The 23,155-nt window shown below is 35.5% G+C and overlaps 1 protein-coding gene across 2 annotated transcripts in view; it reads right to left on the bottom strand.

Moving 5' to 3' along the window:
- LOC145285923 (guanylate cyclase 32E-like) overlaps positions 1-23,155 on the bottom strand; it is a 1,316,276-nt gene that overhangs the window by 222,225 nt on the left and 1,070,896 nt on the right. For both annotated transcript variants that reach the window (XM_080134424.1, XM_080134425.1), the window contains exon 13: positions 19,361-19,523. In XM_080134424.1, the coding sequence (XP_079990550.1) occupies positions 19,361-19,523 (163 nt within the window). The remainder of the gene's footprint in view (positions 1-19,360; positions 19,524-23,155) is intronic.

The following is a 23,155-nucleotide window of genomic DNA, read 5'->3' as shown; positions in this document are numbered from 1 at the left end:
TACATCGACCGAAACGTTGTGAAAATGACACTCAATGTGAGAACAGTAGTCCCATCAATCCAAATAATACAAATGTTCTTCATGTTTATATTTTTGAAGTCGATAATCCGCACAGATTTTCGAACGTATCTTTTTATTTTATCCACGTGGGTAGCATAATTTCGTTCCATCAGCCAGGCCCATGGAGAAAAGTAGGTCGCAATTTTATTCTTATTGTCGTCCGCATTGATAATTAAGCATTCAACCTCCCCAACGAAAGGTGCCATGACGGATAAAGTACAAGGTAAATTCAGATCTAAGTGGCACTCTTCCGGAGGTTGAAGGTTCAGTTCTAGGTGCGTGCGATATAAAAAAATATAATTGCGAACTACTTAACATTTTTACGTGGGCAAACCTGACGGAACGAAAGCATAGTACTCCCGTAGATTAAACAAATGAATACGCCCCAAATCTCGTGCAGAATATTGGGGTTGATGAAAAGAGTACCAATCGACAAGATATACCTCAAGAAGGTCAGAGGTCACATTCGCAGGAACATTGTGAAAACAATACTCGAGATGAGAACAGTAGTCCTATTAATTTAAAGAACAAAACCTGTTTTGATGAGCAATGTTCGCAGAAAAAAAACAAAATTCTTGCAGAATTTTTTTTAACTTTAGATTTCAAATGAGGTATTTTCAAATAAAGTTTCGCTACAATACCTTTACTTTATATATTATTTTAAATTATGTATGCATACGGCATAATCACGTAGATACACTAGTTCCCGCTGGATCACCGAAGTTAAGCAATGTTGAACCTGGTCAGTACAAAATGGGTGCCTATTTGGGACTTTCAGGTGCTATATGTGCTCTCTGCTTATCTCGGCATTGTTTCCAGTCGTCCTGGTTTTCTTCTTACCACTAGACTCAAACAGTGCCGATTCAGCAAAGGTCTGGTTAACGATTGGGCAACCCTTGCCTCACAAGTACACGCGCTACTATCCCTAAGGGGTGTCCTTTGTCTTTCGAGACTGAATGGAAGCATGGATGTTAAAGAGCATTTCTCGCTTTGTCTAATTGTTTTAATTACATTCGTTTAAAAAAAATGATGTCTTTTTTTTCAAAACGTTGATTACAAAATGAAGAAATATAAGTTTGCACAATTTTCTCATTTCAATTCCAGCTAGTCCGAATAGCTGCTGAAACAGCCCTCTAGATCAACGACGAGTTTGATTGAGGAATCACTACTGCACGCACTGTACAATGGTCGTATCATATATTTTGTGGCAGCGACGAGAGTCTTGAAGATGTTGAGCGTAGTGGTTGGCTATCTGATGTTGACAATGATCAATTACGAAACCTACTCGAAGCCAATCAACGCAAAATCCTTCCAGAATTTTTTTCTGAATTAGACGTAACGTATATGACGATTTCCAACCACTTAGGAGAGATAAGGAAGAAAAAAACAACAACTTATAATTGGATACCTCACGAATTGAACGACAATTAAAAGCAACGCCGATATGAAGCGTGATCCGTCATTCGTTTACGCAACAAAAACGACCCGTTTCTCGACCAAATTGTAACATGTGATAGAAGGTGTTTTCCTTACGACAACAGGCGACGCCCAACTCAGTGGTTAGACGCCGCCGAATTCTACGACACTTCTCGAAGCCAGAGTTGCACGAAGAGAAGTTCATACTGACTGTTTTGTAATCTGCGACCAGTCTCATCCATTACAAGTTTTTAATGCAAACGAAACCATTACAGCGGAGACGTACTGTCAACGAATGGATGAAATGCAGCAGAAACTTCGACAACAACATCAGTCATCAATATTAGTCAAAGAATTGAGCTAGGAAACTCTGCCTCATCCGCTATACTCTCCAGATGTCTCTCCCACTGACTACCCCTTTTCCAAGCACATCGACTACTTTCCGGGTGATAATTTTTCAAAAACCTAAACGATATCAATAAAGTCTTCAGCGACTCCATTGCTAATAGAACGCAATATTTTTATGTTACGGGCATAAATAGATTTATTTTGCGTTGGCCAAAGGTGTGTAGACTCTGATGGTGCTTATTTCGATCAATGAAATTTTGTTTGATCCGAGATATGTTCATCTGAATTGAAACTGTAAAAAATTTCCTGCCGCCATAGAAAATAGTTTTATATAAGATAAGTAAATGTATGTTATATCCACTAAGAAAAACATAAATGAATTAAAATGAATAAGTGTATTTTTGTATATTTTAAAAATATTCATGAAATAAAGTAATATAGAAGTAAAAAATATACACAGTACAGAGAAATAACATTTGATGCAGACCAGTGTGTGCGAATTTCCTTATGATCCCAGTTTTAATCACATTTTGTGCGGTTTTCCCTAACTTTTAATTTGGCGTAACTGCAAAAAGTTTGGAAATATTTATCAAACCTTATCTCAACACGCTTTTGAAAATATTCCCAGTTTTCTTGGATACATATTTATCTCTTGATCATACGCGCCCACTATTTCGAATACAGTTTTCTGTTTTAATTATACCTTTCGTTTCAAGGGATATCTTCGTTGATCTGTGTCTGATGAACGTATATAAACATATGAGCGATTATTTTGAATTTTAATGTTATGACTGTCGGAGAGAAAGGACGGACATGTCTAACGTTTTAATGATTATGATGAAATCGTAATATATTTTTTCGTTTGTAACTGCTTAACTGTTCCACAACACTGTGTGTTCTGAGGCGTGTTGTCTGTGAAAGATTATAATCGCACTAGCGGGGGGCGTATCTGGCGTTCCCCGGGTGTTTGGAGGTGTGTGTGTTTGGGGGGTAGATCAAACCAACCCTATTTAAAAATGCGTTTGCTGGTATTTGGAGGTGTAAAAGAAAGAAGGAGCCTCGAATCCGAAGCCTTGACGCAAAGGTGGAAACGAAAGCGAAAAAAACAAAAAACAAAATAAAACCCAGACCCCTAACCATCTCGGCCACGATGGGAGAGGAAGTGAAAGCTGTGTTAATTCATCGTTTATAAAGTGAAATTAACAGGTGCTCGAATGTTAAGTCGCGTGATGTTTGACCGTGACGCGATTTGCGCTGCAAGCCACTTTCTCCTTCTCCCGCCGCATCATTCGCTTTTTTATACTGAAAAGCGAAAGAAAGACGCGCCGGTCGAAAAACCTGGAAAAAATAGCGCGTGAAGGTCGGGAAAATTAAATATCCACACGACCCCCGTTCGTAACTCGTACATATTATCATTTAGACAATATATAAAAAGTTTTAAGAAGGAGCGGGCCGACCGGGAAGCCCGGCGAAAAAAAGCCCTTTGCGTATATACAGAAAAATTGTACACACATATATACATACACCCAAACACACACACAGTTTCGCTTTTATATATATAGATTAAGGATAATGGACAAGTAGCAAAGTCTATTCTATGCTTGTGTACATTTTACCTCTAAAATGAGGAAGAAAATTATGAGTTCCAACTCAGCATCTTTAAATATATTAGTAAACGATTCATAGAAATTGTAGTATTACGCCAGTAATTTTATTTGTCATGTACAAATTATTATTATTATTATTATTATTATTATTATTATTATTATTATATCATTATTATAATTATTATTACTATTATTATCATTATTATTATCATTATTATTATTATCATTATTCTTATTATTATCATTATTATTATTATCATTATTATTATTATCATTATTATTATCATTATTATCATCATTATTATTATCATTATTCTTCTTATTATTATCATCATTATTATTATCATTATTATTATTATCATTCTTCTTCTTATTATTATTATTCAATAAACTTCACAGTGTTGTGATGTTTTACATTGTTTTGTTTTTTTCCTTCAAAAATTTAGTGAGTATACTAAAAGAGTCAAATAGATGGAACGCACTGTTTACTGAGCCACTCAGGACTACGTTCTGGAGTACAATGATATTGTATCTGATTTCCAAGGAGTTTGGAAGTTTCATAATATCATCAGGAATTTAGCCAATTGCACCTATGCTTATTAGCCCGATTGAAGTTTCCTTATTCCACAGTTTCTCAATCGACCCTAGTATCTCATTCTTCTTGCTTGTTAAGTTGATGTCGGTCGGGCAAGCCACATCAATAAGTTGACATTCATTAGTCTTTTTTATATTTATTATTATTATAACAACAACAACAACAACAACAACAACAATAACAACAGGTGGTAGGATTAACTTGTCTCAATAGAAAAGACGAAATGATTCAATTACCGTTTGGCAAAAAAACAGTTTTCATTTCTTGTTGCAGACCATCTACTACTTGGCCAGCGCTATAGGAGCTTCCTATCATGTCTGAAATAGCACACAATTAAACGGATCTATCGAAAATGCGCCGCAGTAGAACTCATCCTCTCTACCGATCCAAGTTATGATAATAAGACCATTGCCAGCACCCTCAAAATACAAACCCTGGCGTTTTAACAATTGAGGGTACAGCTTAACGACGTTTTCGGTCACGGTTATGATTTGTGGTGTGGTTTGAATTGAGGACCACATCATGGCACTTCACATCTTCGAATCGGCTTGAAAGTCAACACCAAAGTGTACCTGGATATGCTTAAAAGTGTTGTGATCCCTTGGTGCAATCACGTGACAGCTGGCAAACACTGTTATGGCAACAGGACTCGGCGCCGGATCACAAGTCCAAAAGGACCTAGGCTTAGCTTCACATGGAGTGTTACAATGTTCCAGCCTTCTCTCACTGGCTCTGAATGAATCCGCTGAACTACTTCGTTTGTTAATACGTCGAGAATATCACCAACATGACCCCCCACAACACCAAAGCCAGCCTGATCGGCGCCATCCGCCGAGTATCTGACGAGCTATTGCTTGCGTACGTGGGAAATGCACGCTATTGGTCCCGGACACGTATCGAGGCGGTGATTGAGGTTGAAGACGGCTACATTGAATAGATGTAAGCTCTACTACATAATCAAGTAACCTGGATTAATTTTTTCAAGAAAAGTTTGAAAACAAATCTGTGGCGTTGTTTTTTTTTAGGAGGACAACTTTATCGTTTTACTCTGTAACGTTAATAAAGACAACTAAACTACACTTTAAAATTGTTGTTGTTTCAGTCGGCGAGTGTTGTCTACAATATTTTGGTTTTTACTCATTAATTTCGTACGACAGCAAAATAAATTTTCTTTTTTCTCTAAGTTCTTTTTGGGTGAGAGAATATGTATATTTATACAAACAAATACGAGTCAGTCCGCCATTTATTACTCTGGCCTTCGTCAGGTTAACCGCGAGTTGATAGGAATGTCGAATCCAGCAATTGCTGTGGATGTAGATGGAGGATTCGACATTCCTATGCCGCCGCGATTAACCTAATGAAAGCCAGAGGTATACTTGGTCGAAACGTCGGGAAAACAACAACTAAAAGATGAGAAAAAATATATAACAATTACTCATCTCCAAAACTAATTCTAAACTATTTCAATAATATAACAATCGGTACAGACCCGCTAATTGGAAGCACAATTGGATCTATAAGACAAAAAAAGTCAACCTTGATTGCCCCTTTGGGGCCCGTTGTGCAGTGGAGAGAGATGCGGAATATCTACGATTCCGGGTGAGCTTATCTAGAGGTAGCGGTTTCGATCCTATCAAAAGCAGATGATTATTTGACCAAACCATGGTGAGATGACCACAGCTATTGCAGGCAGCAAATGCTATGGATGTAGTTGAATTTCATATTCCTATCACGTCGCGCTTAACCTGACGAAGGCCAAATGGATAATTGGCCGAAACATGGTGAAAAGAACAACAACAAGAAGATGAGGATAATAGTCCAAATAATTAAATTAAAAGAAAGTACAAATCAGTCTTTATTATAAAGTTAAGGATAATAACAATTAAGTAGGACATAGATATCAAATGCCTTTCTGTTTTTTTTTTTTACACAGTGATCACCACTTATCAAGGCCAGGACGCCGCTCAGGGATAAGGGTTATTGCAAGTACATTACGTTAGTGTGGAGATTTGATGAAGTGTTTACTTAAGGGGGCGGTTCATTAGGAATTTGTTAACATTGGACTTGAAGACATCCAAGCTGTAGTCAGGTGGGAAGCAGGCAGACGGAACAGAGTTCCACAGGTGTGCAGTTCTAAGAAAGAACCTTTGTTCATGGAATCCGCGTTTTGATTTAGGCACAGATATAGAGTGGGGGAAATTTTTAACAGTGGATTCAGCTAGACAGGTGTTTTTCGTGAAAGATTGGCAAGGGGGGACCAGAGATTGGAGTTCAGACAAGCACCTGCCATGGAAATAACGATAAAACAAGGATAGGCTCGCAACGTCTCTTCTGTGGGAGAGAGGTTGTAGGGTAGAGAAAAGGGCATCCCCCACTAAGCCACGAAGTCTATTCTGTACTCTGTCAAGGCAGGATAGGCGGTTTTTAGCAGCTCCTGCCCAGATATAACAACATTATTCCATCCTTGTACATACTTGGCTTTTATATAGATATAGAATTGCATCAGTAGTGAGATATCTTCTAGAGCGGCAGAAGGATCCCACCATCTTTCCAGCGACCTTGGCAACAGACTTGATGTGCGTGTTCCATTTCAGATCAGGAGTAAAGGTCAAACCCAGAAGGTTGTCAAAACACGGGGCTTCGCCCAGACGAGAACCATCCATTACAACTGATGCCAGATAGAGATCAGAGCGTTGATGATGTAAGGATAGGAGTTTGGTTTTGGATACATTAAAGGTAACCAGCCACATCTTCCCCCACTGAACTGTTTTATTGCATTTAACTTTTATGAAAGAATGCAACACATTTTACTATCAAAATCCAATTTCCATTTGATTAATATACAGCAGAGTATCCGTGCCCAGATGATTTGGAATAATTTGACACGCATAAAAAGTAAACAGATGAAATATACCAGCCATCAAGCTGAATATACGGAAATACTGAAACACGCTTTACAATGGAGATTACACAATTTCAGGAATACTCAACGTTATTAATAGTGATGGGACGATTCCAATATTTTTCACGAATCCCAACAAATTACCGATTCCGATTCTTTATAAATTCATGATTATATAACTATAAGCTTGTTATTTCCCCTGATTTACGTAAAAACACAGGTTAAATATGCAGATATTTTCCTAAACGTAGAAATACACTTGTGGAGGATAATCTATCGATTTTAGCTTCACTCATATTTAAAAAAAAACTAATAACTATTAATTATTATATCATTATTACCAGCAATGCAATATTATGCTTTAAATAAAATCAAACAAGTAAAAGCAATCAAAAGAATCGTTTTGGCATCGGAAAATAGGCAGCACGTTTTCCGATTTCTATAGCGATTCCGATACGCCCAGATGTTCGATTTTTCCGATTTCCGTTCCGATTCCGATAAATCGTCCCAACACTAGTTATTACATAGACGAACAAATCAAAGAATGAGAAATAAAATGATCAGTTCTTAAAATACCTCACCGATTAAATAAAAGTCTGCTTCTAAGTTAATGCGTTATGAATTTGCTATCCGGGCGACAGGCTCATAAAAGCAATCTATATACTTAGATAGATATAATTACTTATAACTAGCGGATGCGGTGCGCCCATCTTTGTCAGGGCGTAAACTACTCTTAAATATAATTTTTTATTAGTCCAGATTTAGTATATATTATTATAGAGTCGTTATTTTTAAAGTAAATAAAAGTATTTAGGTGCTATCAGCCAGATTCGAAACTGAAACCATAGCATAAAAAGCTGGTGATGATAGCACTATACCAACGTGACACGGATATAAACCGATTAAAAATTAAAAAATAAAAATAAATTAAGATAAACGTACGAAATGTTTCACGATTTCTTTTCAATTTTGATCCATTTTTAACAACTTAAACACAATTAAAACCGGGTAAAACCCCATAAAAGAACGGTCCGTAAAAACATCCAATCATTTGGTATCCCTGGCGCTACTCTGCGACTTTTAGTTTCGGGGGAGATAGAGTTTGAAAATATGGAGACAGACCGACAGCCAGCCAGACAGGCAGACGTTTATATATTAGACTGGCATGGGTGCCCGGCGTTTCCCTCGTGTTTGGAGGTGTGTGTTAAGCAAAAAAAAAAAAAAAATTAAAATAAATAAGTGGTAATAGACAGGCAGGTTCCAACCCATACCGCGAAGGAGGAAATACACGGGGAAAAAATAAAAGAAAAATCTAACGTCTTTGCCGTTGCGCCGATCGCCAAACTCGAAGTGAAGAATGTTTAAATTAAAGCTAGTTAATTGACCAGAGGGGATGATTTTCGAAAATATCGGCGTAAAAAAGCGACTCCTTTTTATAGAAATGTGCCGAGTTAAGAGTGAAGTTATTAAATGTTTTTGTAGAAGCTTTCGGTATTTGTCGTCTAAATAGTCGTTCTTCGAAACGATACCGATCTCGTGAAAATCCGTCGCCTCTGTCAAATGGTTTAGGCAGACATACACACATACATGATGATGATTGCAACGTCTTGTCAGACGAGTGCCACTCCCTCAGTCATTTAAAATCCATGAGCCCAAATGCCTGAGGGAGTATCTATACAAAGATGATGTTACAGAGTCTTAGCTTTGTCCGACAGCTAAGTCTCTCTCTCGGTTCAATATATTGAGATCCAGCAACAAGCAAGAGCAAGATAGCCAGCAACAAATTAAAATGCAGACCAGCTTAATGTGTCAGGTCATGTCATATGCTACTGGTACCATGTAACCCAGTACTACCTGCCTAATGGTCGTGTCACCAGCGACAAAACTGGTTCCCCCACCAGACTTGTTTGGTGAGGAGGGCGGCTAGTATGCCTGGAGGATTAAAAACAAGACCTTCCAAAGGGCGAATGAACTCTTTTTCTGGGTCAACGGCCAACTAGCACCGTGTATATTTGTGTGTGTGTAAATGTGTATTGGGGTGGAGAGGGCTCCCGTAAGCCGTGGTGAAGGCAACCTTTCTAGGAGAAGCAAATCTCTGATTTAAAAAACCATAAAGCGGCACACATACATACATGCATACATACATACATACATACATACATACATACATACATACATTTAAACAAACAGGTGAGATTTATATAATAGATTTGCAGAAATTTGGATTTTAATAAACTTCCAAGAGATGCAGAGCCAATAGGCATAATCAACTTGATAGATTACGTAAAAAAATAAGACAACATAGTGTCTAAAATACATAAGTCCACCGATTTTTTTATGGCGCCGAAATTAATCTTATACATTATGCAAACAATACGCGAAGAAAGGAAACACACTAGGCCTTAGATTACTGTTTATCAAGTCTGGCAGATGAAGTGTACATATAATTCAGACGTACGCACAGGGTCCATGACAATTCAAGTTTCTTAAGTAGATCGACCAATTATTCAAATTAATCTGCTTAGTTCAAAATAATTTCCTGATTAAAACGATACTCACGCACGTGCGTAGCGACACGTAGCTGAAATGTCGCCTACACCACATGAAACTAGACTATAAATAAAATCACATTAATTATCCTTTGGCATCATCATAGAAAAGAAACGAAAAAAAGAACTGTAGAAAGCCCAGTAATTTCTTATTAGGTCAATTCTCATGTCAGCTAATGTTTACAAGTAATCTAAAATTTATATTGCCTACTTTCAAACAGCTCAGATTGGTAACACCATGAAACCTTGTCTGATCAAGTGTAGCATGCCTAAGTCGGGTAAAACCGGCTTCTTTCGAAGGAGGAAGATCCTATGAAACTAAATTTACAAGCGGTACCACTTGCGGGTATCTCCGGATCATGGAAGATAAACTTATCGTTTTACTTTTGTTTTTGTTTTTTGTTAGTTTAATTTTTTTTTGGCATGTTGTTGCAGTCTGGTGTCAGCACCCTCCTATATGTAGTGCCTAGTATTCCGAAATAGTTTCCTCCTAGAACTGACTAGGATCAAAGTCGCTTAACTTCGGTGTTTTATCAACGTGATTATGCTATACTAGCAAAAGTACCCTTCGTTTACTGGGTTCAAAAGCAGCCTACAGAAAATGGACTCTAATTTATGAAAGTATGATAGGTTATGATAATTTATAATACCATACCTGTTAACACTGAAACACTTATCACAATATTCTGCGGATTTATATTAAAGATCCTTGTTAAACCTTGTGACATATTTCCATTCTATGGAGGTCAGGCGCGAACGAACACCCCATAATTGTATTGTACCATATTTATTCAAACTGAACAATAATTATCAAAGTATACCTGCGCAGATAGATATGAAAAGTCTTTATGACAGTGTGTGCCTATTTCCATTCTATGGAGGCCAGACGCTGACCCCACAATTTTTATTATACCATCCCTATTTAAGTTGAAACATATTATCAACATATTATTATGTACATCTATATCAAAAACACTTGTAAACGTTTTTTTTTTGTTTTTAATTTTTAATTTTTTTATTTCCATACTTTGTGGACGAGGCGGGAAGGCAGACCCAACTATTTTAATGAACCATCGTTTTGCCAGATTAAACATACCCATTTCTGTGTCTCGATACATCTTCTATCATTATATGTAATCAGTTTTAAAAAATAGTCAACCACAGAGGAGCCTATTCGTGACCAGACACACACACACACATACACACACACAGATATTCAGCTTTATATTATAGATATTATGAGAGCTAAGTCTAGTAATTCAATCCATGAATAAATCACTCCGTAAGGAAAGAATGCTGCCTTCAAAAACCAAACATGCCGATCTTTGTGCTCAATGAATAATTGCATCTTAAACATCGTTTTATATTATTAAATTATGTTTGAATGATGAATAATTAGCTATCCGAAGTTAATAAGAGATTATTTATGTTTTTAAAAGATCTAATGACTTTCAATAAAATATTTGCGTCTTAAATCTTTCAAATACATTTCGTCTGTCCAATCGAAATGTACATTGGACAAAGATACGCCTAACAGCTTTTAACACATCTGAGTTAAAAAAAAAAAAATTTTTAAATATTTTTTTTTTTTACAAAGGAATCACTACTTATCAAGTCCCGGGGGCCAATGTGTATGGGATAATATCATAGCAAAAGTTAGTAGTGGAAATTTGCCAAATTCGATTGCTCAAGGGAACGAGTCATCAAGAACTTGTTTACGTTGGACTTGAAGACCTTCATTTTGTAGTCATCTGGAGCGCAGGGAAACTGAAGAGAGTTCCACAAGCGTACAGTTCTAAGAAAGAAGATTTGTGCATGGAATCTACGTTTAGGTTTAGGCACAGGTAAAGAGTGGGGGAAATTATTGATAGTGGTTTCAGCTAGACGAGTGTTTTTTGTGAAAGTGTGGCGAGGGGGGATCATAGATTGTTAATAAGTAATGCCCATTTACCAAATAAAAACCAAAAGCAAATGATTTTAAAATCAGATCATTCTGCTTTCAGATTAAAAAGAGGTGTTGGACTGCAGACAATAATGTTAAGTCTAAATATAACCCGTTTCTTGTCGTATGGATTTCTTGTAAGGTTAATATTTTACTAATGAAGTAAAAGCAGTTTATTACAAAAAAACTACTTTACAAACGACCATGCGCGTATGTAGAATGCATTATGTCCAAAAATAGGATCTCCAATCTCTCCTAAGATTGCAGATGTAAATGATTCATCGAAATATATCCACATAGGAATTTTGTATAAATAAATCACTGCTTATCGAGGATAAATGTTTATGAGTATGAGGTGGCCAGGGACACAACATCGTAACGATGTGTAATAATAAAATTTGAATAAGGTTTATATATTAAAAAGACGGCTTAACAAGGATCTATTTACACTGACCTAGAAAATGACTGTTCTCGTCAATTATGAGGAAACCCCACCATATTGTAGTCCATTGATGTATAGTTCGATGAAATAAACTTCTCTTCTAGAGTTTCCACTACTTTTGAACGCAGATAAAATCTAATGGAAATTGTTTATATTTTAATTCCTTAAAAATTATACTATACTGTTTTGCATGTACACGGATTTTCATCAATTTGATCATACTAGATCTGAGGTAAAATACGAAAATTTGACACCAACACTTTTTCGTTATCGAGAAATCCGGTCAGATATTATCCGAAATCGATAGAGATCGAATTGATAAAAACAGGGTACATGTAACAGCCACTGCAATCATAAAAATAATCTATGTAAACTCTTGTAAAAACATTCATTTTTAAGTAGTTTCCGATATTCATTATATATATATATATATATATATATATATATATATATATATATATATATATATATATATATATATATATAACAAGGGTAGATAAAACATGAGAGCAAATTCAATTCTATAAGAAGAGACTTATCTGGATAATATAAAACTCAACAAATTAAGATGGAGCTTATATAAGAGACAATAAGAGTGGAAAATGAATGCAAAAATACTGTATATTATGAAATATATAATGAGTCGTTTAATAAATAAGAATATACATAGATTTTGTTGTCTGCTATATATACATGTATATATGTATATATGCATATATATAATATATATATAAAATATGCATATATATATAATATATATAATATATATAATATATATATAATATATTTATATATATAATATATATAATATATATATAATATACGTATATATATAATATACATATATATAATATACATATATATATAATATACATATATATATAATATACATATATATATAATATACATATATATAATATATATATATATATATATATATATATATATATATATATATATCCTCTGAAGATTCCCGAAAGGATGAAACACTAGTGTCTGTAGGTATTTAATTATTATAGTAAAAACATATAATTATGGCATCCCCTTTAAGAAATTGTTTTCTTATCGTTGAACACTTTCAGTTGAATAAAAGTCGGTCAATTTAGTTCTTGTGCATAGATCATCGTATAACGATTAGCTCACTGTCTGACTGATGTAAATGTATATTTACAATTAAAAAGTTTAAATACAATATTATTTAACACGGTTAATGGTAACCGAATTGATACGGTCTTCGCTAATCGAGCCAGAGATGTATCGTGTTGCGGGGTTCGAATCGTTCCACTGGTGTTAATCGTGACACCCTGCACTGGAGATTCCCGAAAGGAAGCAACACTAGTGTCTGTAGGTATTTAATTATTATAGTGAAAAAAAATCATTATATATATATGTGCATATATATGTATATATATGTACATATACATACATGCTCATATATACATATGGGGTATAGGGGAATGAGGAAATAAAATCGTTCTTTACAATAGAAAAAGCAAGTTGAAGTATTTTTTCATGTTTTTGCAAGTGTTTTGGAGATGTTAGGACAAGGCACATGTTTTTTTTTTACTAAAAGGGATTAAAAAATCAAGAAAAGTTATCGCGAATGCAGTCGCAAATGAAGAAAACAAGAACGAACAAAACAGAGGTAGAAATATTGAGTAAGTAAGAAAGAACTAATTAAACTTAGAGGAAAAATTAAAAAAGAAAAGAATTGTCTGCTGTAATCCGGGTCGTAAGTAATATTTTTGGTTTGGTTTTCTTTTTTTTCACTTTCGATTTTTTTTTGTTTTATCAGTCATGATTTTAGTTGCTAAAGCCTGTTTTGACCAACGTGAATATTATCTTTACTGCTATACAATCATTTTCGTATTATTACTGGTATATTTAATTTATTTATGGAGAAGAAAGTTCCATGTTTAGTAACTGAAGCAAGTATCTTATATGATTTTTAGTTAAAAGAAAACATGTAGGAACGAAGACATTTTATTCTCATAAATTTGCATTCCAGCAGCTTGATGATCGATCAACGGTTAAGAATACTAAATATCTCTCGGGTTATTTTTCTTATTTTAATCTTACTCGTGTTAAAAAAGACACGTGGTATTTTTCCACAGACGCTGCTGTAAGTTTTCAAAAATTGTTTCGATATGTTTTTCACTTGAATTTGTATAAATCTAATACCGAACATAGAAGTGCAATATTTAAAGTCCTCTTTCTTTTTAATCTAATGGAAAGAAAATCTGCTTTTCTGAGACAGAAGACGGACGATTTGTGTTTCTGCTGTTGTAGACAGATAAAAAAATCCACTTAGGATTACAGGTATTAAACAAGAAATGAAGGATGTAGTTTACGAAAGGTTTTTCTGTAGACAGTCCGGAAGTTGTCATCAAAATCTGGATAACGAATCCAATTTCCCGTGTATGGAATGGAACTTAGCCATCTAAAGTTTAATGACAGGATGTTGCGAAAAAATGTACCTGGGGAAATTGCGGTAATTAGAAGTAATAAGTGAATAAAGTGTGCTTATGTTATAAGCGAAGTCAATGATTATATTGATCAGTTCAAATCGTACTGTGACAAACAGTGGAAATTGCATGAATTGTTGCGTAATCTCTTGAAATCATATTAGGTCCTGGGCACGGAAAATGCTTCTGGCTCTTTTGATCAGGTGTCAGCCATAATCGTCTCGCGTAATTACGCCAAAAAGGAGGTAAAACGTAAAGAGATAAAATGGGACATAATTATCCCGAGAAATTTCGTTAAAAATCGCTGGAGTAAAAGAAAGGGTTAGATTATTTAGTGCTGTTTCGAATAATCGTGCTATATTGTGCTAAGCACTTGAGAGGCATACGTCGAAGGACATGGCAAGAGGTAATACTAACTAGTTTAGTCAAAGAATTTCGGAGATGAAATGAAAAAAGGTATTTGCGCAGTTGGCGGAAAAATATATCGAGAACAATAAGAAATACTATTATAACTTATACAACAGGTAGAGGACATTTGACGGGTTTTAAAGAAAAAGAAAATTCGCACGACGAAAAAGTAACGAGTGAATCTGGGGATAAAATGAACAGTATAACACATTAAGAATTAAGATTGGCATTAAAACAATAACATATCTTTCATTGAGACATTATAAACTGACTTTATTGCAAAAATAGGAATATCTCGTTTCAGTTTGGTGAATTCACCGGGGCAGTGCCGGCAGACATCCAGGACAATGCAAAGGCACTTGAAAAACTTTTTTTTCATTTAGGTAAGAGAAACGGAAGCATTTCGGCAATTATACATTGCATTTTTTAGAAGGTAGTCACCACTGATCAAGGTACGGAAGCCACTCGGGGATATGGGTCATTGCGTGTATAGTACGTTCGTATTGGAGATTTGATAAAGTGTCTTACTTAAGGGGGCGGTTCATCAGGAATTTGTTTACATTAGACTTGAAAACATCAAGTTGTAGTCAGGTTGGAAACAGGCAACCGGAACAGAGTTCCACAGGCGTGCACTTCTGAGAAAGAAGCTTTGTTCATGGAATCTACGTTTTGATTTTGACACAGATAAGGAGTGGGAAAATTTGAAAACCGACATTCTCGCTATTGAAACAGTTTACTGTTATTTTTTTCGTTTTCAACGTATTAAAACATCGTTTAAAAAAATTTAGAGGAATAAGAGAGACCGAAGCAGGTTGATACAATTTCGATATCTCAATAATTTTGCTGAATCTTACCGTTTCTCGTTTAATCCATGTTTTATCAACGCCCGACTTTAAGCTTGGACCTAGATTTCGAGGTAAAGACCTCATGAAGTGAATACTCTTTATAGCAGCGTGTCATTCTCTCAGCTATTATTGCAGTGTGTTATAAACGCGGTTAACGCGGTAATGATTTGAACCCAATTTACTTGTGTCGGATAAGTGCAAAAAGGTCAAGGCGTTGCCGGCGACACAAAGATCAAACCTATTGATTTGCCTTGATAACGTGCACACCTCCATGCTGACGAGAGAGATCAGTTAGTTTATTTTAATTACAAAACGGTTCACGAGAATTACAGTCACACAAACACCCACCTTTATATAAAAAGGAGGGAACACAAACGCTTAGTCAGTTAGTTAAGTTCAGTAAGCTGACAGAGACCGATCAGAGTTCAGTAGAATATTGAGAAAGTGAAGATTCAAAGTAAGGGACGTTTGGGTCAGCAATAAGCAACTTCTCTAAGAGCGATATTGGTCTGAATACAAAGAAGTATCATGCCAAACTAGTGCATTGTCTTGTAGCTCAACATGCCTGTAACTCCTGCATGACTGAAGCGCATGGATGAACTAATGGCGAAGCGGCATAAAATAAGGTATGACTTCTACATATATATATATATATATATTTATATATGCATGTATACATTTTATATACGTGAATTTGCTAGGAACACAACTAGAAAGGTCAAGGCACACTCGATTTTGTGCTTGCACACCACTTGTATAAACGTGTATATACACTGTGTAAATCCTTGAAACGACGTAGACACACGCATGATAGAGATCAAATAAATATCCACTAGACGATTTTAAAAAGGCCTTCATGAATATCCACACACAGAAAAGAACAGAACGCGCAAAGCGACACTCGAACACGAACAATGTAGATGCAGATCTATAGACTCGGTATATATATATATATATATATATATATATATATATATATATATATATATATATATATATATATAAAGTTAATACACAACTCAACATTAAGTGTTAACACAGATCTACGAAAGCTAACCACACAGCAAGGAAATAGCGTTCTCTGATTGTTGAATGTCTATGTGTTTTTTGCAGCGACCTCCTTTGAGACAGGTTGATACGAGATTTGTTTATTCATTTATTATCCAACCCAGGCCTGAATCGCACTGGCCATGGTTAGTACTAACGTACCTCAACCGTTTTTTTTTTCAAAAAAGTTCTTTATTATTGTACGTCTATTATTATTTGACATTTTATCTGCAATTACAAATGATGCGAACGTCCAAAGGAAAGAATTAGAGGGAGTAACAATGGATAGTGAAATAACATTTTACCAAGCTGCTGAAAAGTACAGAGTCAACAAAGGCAATTTGTACAGAACATACAAAAAAGTTGCAGCCAATCTGAAAGGGAGAAGCTTGTTAAATATATTCCCAAAGCATCAGGAATTGGGTTTCCAGTTAACAGTTGACAGTAAATCTCTTAAAATACGGCTTATCGATTCGCAGAAAAATGTCACTTCCCTGACAAATAGAAAACTGATCAGATATTAGAGGACTGGCTAGACAGCTTTCGGAAGCGGCACACAAAAAAATAAATAAATAAAAATAAGTTCCCGGACCCAGAATAGATTAGCCTCGCAAGGGAAACGGCGTTCTTCAAAACAAATGTGACAACACACTTTAATAACATCAAATACGTGTATAAACGTTATGATTTGCCGCGGGAGACATCTCCAAGGATTCAAACATCGCAAAAGACACAGAGAGGGAGGGTAGAGGCAAGGGTCAAGTATATTGTACAGATAGTCTCTCAGGAAAGGGAGTAAACCTTGACGACTCTCAGCTTCATCAATACTTCTTGAAGTCAGTGTCTCTCTGCTTGATTTTTCCAAGAGTTAACTTCAGAGACATCGTGATGAACGGCGCATTTCCTGGTGCACATGGCTTTGCCAGTCGCTATAAGTGGATGACAAAGAAGCTTTTCTTTAAATGTCTCCACACTAGTCTTTCGTACTCTGTGGCCTAGACTGGAAAATGTTGCGTATATTAGACAACAACAAATCCCACATGTCCTTAGACGTAGCGATTTTTGTCAGGAGAAAAACATTGCTCTGCTCAGCTTTCCTTCTCTCACAAGCCATCTTCTCCAGCTTTTGGACAAAAAAAGTCTTTGGACAATTCAAGCGTATATTTTATTTTGCCAGCAGAAACTGGATGCACAATCATTCAGAGAAACGGATGACCATCTGTGATGTTGCTCAGTCTGGAACATAATCAGAGAATTCAAATGCACAACTGAGGTCTTCGTCGATACTAAATTCGTCTAATATTTTGCAACCAATAACCCTGCTGTTATATATTTTCAGAGGCCCATCGTCCAATATGCTTTTAAATCTATATAATTGCCAAGAATCAACTTTTGTGACTGTTTCGATATATACATTTCACATGGAAATAACATAGAAAGCTGGGGTATAAAATATTTTGTTTATGTGCAATCACAACCTGTTCGATTTCAGTATTAGATTTAAAACCAGTGAAGGCGCAAGACGGGGCGTGGCTGCTTTGCAATTAAGGAAAATGTCAGTTTGTCCTCGCTCTGTTACTCTTTTCTCTCATTCGTTCGCAGTCTCTTGTCGATGTAGATATACATTATTTTATTCCAAAATGTTTATATTTCGGAATGGCTGCTGTTTAACCTCTTTGCCCGATATTTCTCTCGCATATTTCTGGTCAATTATGCATTTCAATAGACAATGACGAAAGCCTTGCATTCTGCGAATTAAATATATTTGTGTGTGTGCAACCTTCTACCGGGTCACTTGCCAAATATATGCGGCCCTTGATAAAACATAAAATGAAACACCTGTCGTTGCTGACCATCTGTATATTGAAGAGTGCGCATTCACCGAGAAAAACCGTTGGTATACATTTTTTTTTTTATATAAATAGAAAAAAAAGAAACGAGAAAAAATGAAATTGTAATTAAAATAGGTAAAATTACGGGGACATTATATTTGAGATTAATCCGTTTTGTGACTTTTTTTTTGTTTTTGTTTTATTTTACCTCGGAGCCGGCGCCTAAATCTTATATAAGACATTTTTCCAACACCTGGATGAGTAACATATGCGAAACAACGCCCCGGTTAAGGAAACACTATATAAAAAAAGAGAGAGATAACATAGAAAAAAGTGATCACGTTAGAGACGTGGATGACGTTCGAGAGTACGTTGGAAGACGATCAAGTGAGGGGCATCACAAGCATTACGAGATTCGTCGCGAGCGAGAATGGGAATATAAATGTCCTTGTTACAAAGGGGAAAAAGCGAGTTCTTCTCCCTTATTCTTTTTCTACTTTGCTATAGAGGCTACAACGTGTTTTACAGCCTTACACACACACACACACACACACACACACACATATATATATATATATATATATATATATATATATGATTTATCAGCTTTTAATTTTGTGTCCTATATTGTATCGAAATCTATACAAGAAAATAAGTGCGACATGTATAAATTTGAGGAAGTATTGACCTACATTGGCAAGTCCAGGTTTCGATCTTACGGTTCCTTCATAAAGAAATTGCTTGCTCTTTCATAAAAAAATATCTATTTAAATTTAAATATAGAATCACGTGTGTTTACAAGCTTCTGTGTGTGTGTGAGCGTGTATGTGTATGTGTGTTTAGAGGTAAATTATAGATACAAATCTAAAATGTAGTTCAAAATAAATCAACGTTGTACTTACTTCTGTAAAAGGCATGTTCATCTTCTTTTCTGTAGGTAGCTGCTCGAATATCCAGAATGCCATAATCGGCAACTTGGAGGGTCCACCGACTGTTGATAACACAGTTCGAACTTTTCAGATTTCCGTGGTAACCGAGTTCACTGTCATGGATGAAAATCATTCCCTAGTCAGGATGAACGAACGAACGAAGAAGCATTAACTACATAACAAATTTTCGTAACAAGTTTGCTTAGATAGAATCATAAAAAACACGTGGTAACAGAGTAAAACTGATTCATTCACGAAAGGGGAATGCGCAAAACAGACAATGCATATTGAAAAAAAGTAGAAAACAATATCTCACAGTATATGTAAAGAAAATATCAGTAGAAAGAAAATATAATCGAATAGGTCTTTTATAGAATTTTGAAACTTAAATAAGGCATTGTGCTCCTTGGATAGATGAGGCTAATATTTGGGAGAAAATTAGCAGAGATATATGTGAGGGGTTCAGCAGCAAGATGTCTATTCACATTACACATAAACTTCTGCATGTCAATACAGTAAGGGAAATAACTATTCTAGTAGAAGTCTCTCTGTTTACTGATCTCTATAGTGTAGGGTTAGGGATTTTTCTGCCTGTCGGGATAGTCGGAAATATTTACGTCGAGTTGGTAAAATGGCTTGACGTTCCTCGGAACTCTTTCCATTAAAATGCTTGTAAAATAGGCTCAGTGAGTTAACATTTCGTCGATGGGACATAAATTGGAGTTTGGTTGACATTTTATCGTTAGCTTTCTTACTCTTTTCTGAATCATGTCTAGGGGTAAGTTACTAGTCGCAAATGAATCTGACTAAATGTAACAATAATACTTTATGTATGACCGTATGGCCGCTTATAAATGTACATGATTCTTTCTAACGTGAGTTAATAGCACAGTAGAGAGAGTCCACGTTCTTGGGACACCCTTGACAATGTCCTCAGTGTATTGTTCCAACTCATGTCGTCTGTGAATGTTAAGCCGTAGAACTTAAACAAAGACGTTTCAGGTTATCTATCTTTTGCCATTACCCCCCGTGATTTAGACTATTTCTTTGTAATTATTAAAGAAAAGAAGCTTCATTTTGGCAGCATGGTATGTTTTTTCACATAGGCATCACCATTTGTCAAGGCCATAGACCACTCGAGGATAAGGGTTAGAAGTGTACAGTAGTCAATTGGACAATATAGTAATCTTAAGTAATCGAAATTCGGTAAATTTGTTAACTTAAGTGGAACGGCTCATAAAGAACTTGTTTATGTTGGGCTTGAAGAAAAGCAAATTGTAGTAAGCTGGGAAGCAGGACAAACGGAAGATTATTCCACAGGTGTGCAGTTCTAAGAAAGAAGCTTGGTTCATATAATCTGCGTTTCGGTTTAGGCACAAATAAAAAAGTGGGGGAATTATTGATAGTGTTTTAAGCTAGACGAGTGTTTCTTGTAAACGTTTGGCCAGGGGGATCATAGATTGAAGCTCGGTCGAGCATTTGCCATGAAAATAACGATAAAGCAGAGACAAACTCGCAACATCTCTTCTGTGAGATAGCCGTTGCAGAGAAGAGACAAGGACATCTCCTACGAGGCCACGAAGTCTATTTTGAACTCTATGAAGGCAGGGCAAGTCCTTTCTAGCAGTTCCTGTCCAGATGTGGCAACAGTGCTCCATCCTTGGACGTAGGTCCTCATTCAACTAGAGACTGGAGGTCTTTCGCTAAGGTTTTAGCCATTTTCTAGGATATTTATTCATTCGTTTTCCCTTCGTATTGTGTATCTGCAGTGCGTTGTGTCACCAGAAAATATCATCTTGGAAACAATTTCATTAAGTAGGTCATTTGTGTATATGAGGAATAGTTATAACTCTAGGATTGACCACTGAGTCATTCCCGCATTTATATCCTGTTGCTTTATAAAATATCAGATTATGAAAAATAAGAATTTAGATAATTGAATATTTAAATATGCTCTTGTTGGCTTACAGATATCTGGGTGCTTGTTTCAGAAATATTCTGGCAAACGTAAAGGAAATTTCCACGAAGTGCAAAATCCAATACAACCCACTATAGTTGACGTTTCATTCTTCAAAGGAACAGTGTTACTTCAACTATTTTATCATCTTTGAATTGTTTTCAGAATTTTCGTCACCCATCCCTTCTGTACGCACTGGGTTATTTAAAAGTTGAACTAAAGAAAGTTTAACCTATAAAACTAATAGTTTGTCAATGTTACAAAATTATTGTGTATCTATACGATTTTCGGTTTATTCCTTCCTTATTTAGCTTTGACTAAAGCAAAATATACCTTCTGAGGAAAAACTACTTTAAAATAAAGGCCGAGTTAATTAAATTTGACTTTAAAAAAAAACAAATCCTGCAAACATTTACAAAACTATAAAAGTGACCACCTTTTGATGTAGCTTCCTTTTCTGATATAATAATAATAATAATAATAATAATAATAATAATAATAATAATAATAATATATGATCATTGTTATAATTGTTTATGAAAAAAGGTCGTAATAATTTCGACTTGTAAAGGTTCGTCACCGAAGAAAGATATCAGCCAAACGTTGTGTAAAAAGATACCGCTTGAAAGAATCTGAACTAATATAGAAGGCTGTCCGCAAAAGGGTATTGGAGTAAATTAGATTGTCTCTTACATTGTGAGTCTTTTATTTGTTTTGAACAATGTAGCACAATGTTACTTTCTGATTATTTATTTCTATTGATTAGGTTCGTTTAGGTTAGTTCTTTATTAAAAAATATAATGGATTCTAGAGTCATATAAATGTAAGTAAACTTATATTTGTTCCGTGTTATTGTTTTGTTCCTATTTACAATGCCTCCCCACGGGACAGAGTTAGACACCAGGGTCGTTTTTTAATGTGGAGAAAAGGAACACAAAATAAAAATTGTCTCAGTCGTGAAGGATTTCTCCTCCACTGACAGAGAACAAGAAATTGAAGTGCAGCATCTGAAGAACAGATGGTATTTATTTGCTCCCCCACCGAGCAAATTAGGCACAAGGCCGATTTTTAATGTGAGGAGTGAAGGGAGGGGGAAGGGAAAAAGGGGACCAACTCCCGAGAGGTGGGAAATGTGAGCTGGTTAATGGTCAGGCATGTGGGGTTGCCCCCACATCTGGTCTTTGCTAGTCATAGCTTGCAGCATCTGCCGGAACAGATACTACACTTTGATCTTGTCCCGAAGCCCAGGTAGCGTGGGAATCTTTATTGTTTTGTTTCTACCCCAAAGCTAAGTCTTTGCGCTATCCAGAAAAAATATCAACTTTACTTATTTTCGATTCACTATACATGTCATTCTGTGGACTTTCCATAGATCCTGCTTGTTGTAAATACATATATTGAAATATTCTTTTAGCAAAAGAGCACCTTGGTAATTTTTAATTAAAAAAAAAACTGCGTATATTTTCTCTCTCTATTTTACTCTAAAAATATTTAGAAGATAAACCAATAATGATCTCTGCACTCTATCAAATTGATATTTCAACAACACGGCCTTATACAATAATATATATTCTGTGTAGCAATTACAAGGTGGTTTATGCAACGAGTTCTACATTAGTAGCACAGTTAGACCATTGCACATATGCGTAGAAGGGCACACTACAACAAAGACGTCATCATTTCATGAACATCTATTCCAAAATTATAACACGGCCAAAGACATATTAAAAATAACTAACCTCAGAAAGAAACATAGGTATTATGAGAAATAAATAATCATTAATAAAACATCCAACACCTCTTGAGCTCAA

This window comes from Euprymna scolopes, chromosome 10 (assembly GCF_053919585.1).
Source record: "Euprymna scolopes isolate OS-2025 chromosome 10, ASM5391958v1, whole genome shotgun sequence".
In the NCBI taxonomy this organism is placed as follows: domain Eukaryota; kingdom Metazoa; phylum Mollusca; class Cephalopoda; order Sepiida; family Sepiolidae; genus Euprymna; species Euprymna scolopes.
The sequence above is the reverse complement of the archived record's forward strand: the minus strand, read 5'-3'. Positions and strand labels throughout refer to the sequence as shown.